The sequence below is a fragment of the Acanthisitta chloris genome, unplaced genomic scaffold, assembly GCF_000695815.1.
Source record: "Acanthisitta chloris isolate BGI_N310 unplaced genomic scaffold, ASM69581v1 scaffold30461, whole genome shotgun sequence".
In the NCBI taxonomy this organism is placed as follows: Eukaryota; Metazoa; Chordata; class Aves; order Passeriformes; family Acanthisittidae; genus Acanthisitta; species Acanthisitta chloris.
The window spans coordinates 1,073-3,491 of record NW_008656970.1 but is presented as its reverse complement, the minus strand read 5'-3'; the positions used below and the strand labels follow the sequence as shown (position 1 = coordinate 3,491).

The 2,419-nt window shown below is 57.7% G+C and overlaps 1 protein-coding gene across 1 annotated transcript; it reads left to right on the top strand.

Moving 5' to 3' along the window:
• Window positions 1-86: 86 nt before the first annotated feature.
• On the top strand, window positions 87-2,157 carry RPS15 (ribosomal protein S15; the record flags this gene model as incomplete). Its single annotated transcript, XM_009084547.1, has 3 exons — window positions 87-315; window positions 927-1,161; window positions 2,029-2,157. Coding segments are annotated over 3 exons (578 nt in total), but the record flags the coding sequence as incomplete, so codon positions are not given.
• Between the last annotated feature and the right edge of the window lie 262 nt (window positions 2,158-2,419).

The following is a 2,419-nucleotide window of genomic DNA, read 5'->3' as shown; positions in this document are numbered from 1 at the left end:
CCGGGCGGCTCTGGCAGCCCTTCGGGAGGCTGTGAACCGCCACCCCGACCCTGGCTCTGTCCCGCTCTGAACCCTCACCCTGACAGCTCTCCCGGGTGGCCCCGACCCCTTCCTTGCCCCCTTCGCCCCCGCTCTGTCCCACTCTGAATTCCTGTCTCCCATCTTGACCCGTGCACTGTCCCACCCTCATCCCCCTCTCTGCCACCCTGACCTCTCTCTCCCGCTGCAGGCGGAGGTGGAGCAGAAGAAGAAACGAACCTTCCGCAAGTTCACCTACCGCGGGGTGGACCTGGACCAGCTCCTCGACATGTCCTAGTGAGAGTTGGCACTGGGACCCCCTCGGGATGGGCCGTGGGGGTCGGGGGGCTGTTCCTGCGGGATGGGACTGTTCCTGCTACTCTGATCGGGTTATGTTAGAATAACTGAATAACCGGGGGCTCAGGGGACTGGCAGCTGCTTTGAGGCTGTTTGAGGTCCTTCAGTGGGTGACAGCACCAGTGTGGGGTCCCTACGTTTCTCCCTGGGTTGTACCTCTGGCTCAGTCCAGGTAATCCCATAGCTTTGGGTTTCCTGGGGCTGTCCCAGGGCTGTACCCCAGGCTCGGTCCAGGTAACCCCATGGCTTTGGAGTCCCTAAGGGTCTCTCCATCCACCTTCCCTGAGCTCAGTCCAGGTAATTCCATAGCTTTGGGGTCCCGGGATGTCTCAGGGCTGTACCACAGGCTCACTTCAGGTAACCTCCTGGGTTTGGGGTCCCTGGGGATCTCCCCAGACCCTACCCTGGGTTCAGTTTGGGCAACAGTCTGGGTTTGGGGTCCCCAGGGGTGTCCCAGAGCTGTACCCCAAGCTCACTCCAGGTAACCCCCTGGCTCTGGGGTCCCCGGGGTGTCCCCATGCCCTCCGCTGGGCTGACCCTGTCCCTCACAGCGAGCAGCTGATGCAGCTGTACAGTGCGCGGCAGCGGCGGCGCCTGAACCGTGGGCTGCGCCGCAAGCAACATTCCCTGCTCAAGCGCCTGCGCAAGGCCAAGAAGGAGGCACCACCCATGGAGAAGCCTGAGGTGGTGAAGACTCACCTGAGGGACATGATCATCCTGCCAGAGATGGTGGGCAGCATGGTGGGAGTCTACAATGGCAAGACCTTCAACCAGGTGGAGATCAAGGTGAGGGGACCTCTGCCACGGCTCCTGCACAGAGCTGAGCATCTAGAATGTTCAGCTCTGTGTCTGAGGGGGTTCAGGATCCTGCTTGGAGAAGGGCTGGTCCAAAAGGACACCTGGAAAAAAGACAACCTCTGCCAGACAGGAGGCTGCAGCTAGGTGGGGCTTAGCCTCTTCTCCCAGGCAGTTAGTGACAGGATGAGAGGACATAGCCTCAAGCTGTGCCAGGAGAGAATCAGGTTGGATTTCAGGAGGAATTTCTTCCTGGAAAGCGTTGTAGGTATTGGAAGGGGCTGTCCAGGGAGGTGGTGGAGTCACCACCCCTGAAGGTGTTTAAGGAGAGACTGGACATGACACTTAGTGCCATGGTCTGGTTGACATGATGGTGTTAGGTCATACATTGGGCTTGATGATCTGAGGTCTTTTCTGTCCTAAATGATTGTGTGATTCTGGTGGTGTCATCCCAGGGAGGGACAGCTCAGCCCAGGTCCAGGCCCACCAGCACCACTTCAGCATGAAGTGATGAGCTTTCCCAAGAGTGGAATAACCCGCGAGGTGCTGTCACCTGATTCCACTGTTGGGATTAAATGGACTTTCTGTGCCTACCTGGCATTAAATCCCCCTTGGAAGGGCGCTAAAGCCCCCGTGGCTCCTGTGTCCCCTCTCCATGAGGGGCAGCACTGGTGAAGGGCCAGGGGATCCCCTTATCCCATGGAGCCCCTCTGGATCCGTGTCAAACCACTGTTTGCACCAGCCCTAGGACTGTGGGAGGAGCTCAGCCAAAATAACTGGCTGTGCCAGGCTGCTGCCCTGGATGGGGATGGAGGTGTCCCTGTTCCCCCCACAGCTCAACTCTCTCCTCTCCCACAGCCTGAGATGATTGGGCACTACCTGGGCGAGTTCTCCATCACCTACAAGCCAGTGAAACATGGACGTCCTGGGATTGGTGCCACCCACTCCTCGCGCTTCATCCCTCTCAAGTAACCCTTCAGGAGCCTTTTCCAGTGTAAATAAAGGAATTCCTCACGGGTGTGTCTCTCTCCTGCCTCACCATTCCCGGACTGGGAGGGCTGGGGCATGCAAAATTCATCACTCCACCATGATTTGCTGTTTTCCTGAAGATTCCCAGTTTGGCACTGTTTTCCATCAGTACCTGCAGCAAACACTTGTCTCCATGTCAGCTTAGTAGAGGAATGCAATTTCCTGTTCTTCGTTGGGAAGTGGGAATGGCACTTGCATATTTATGGCATTTCCATCTATT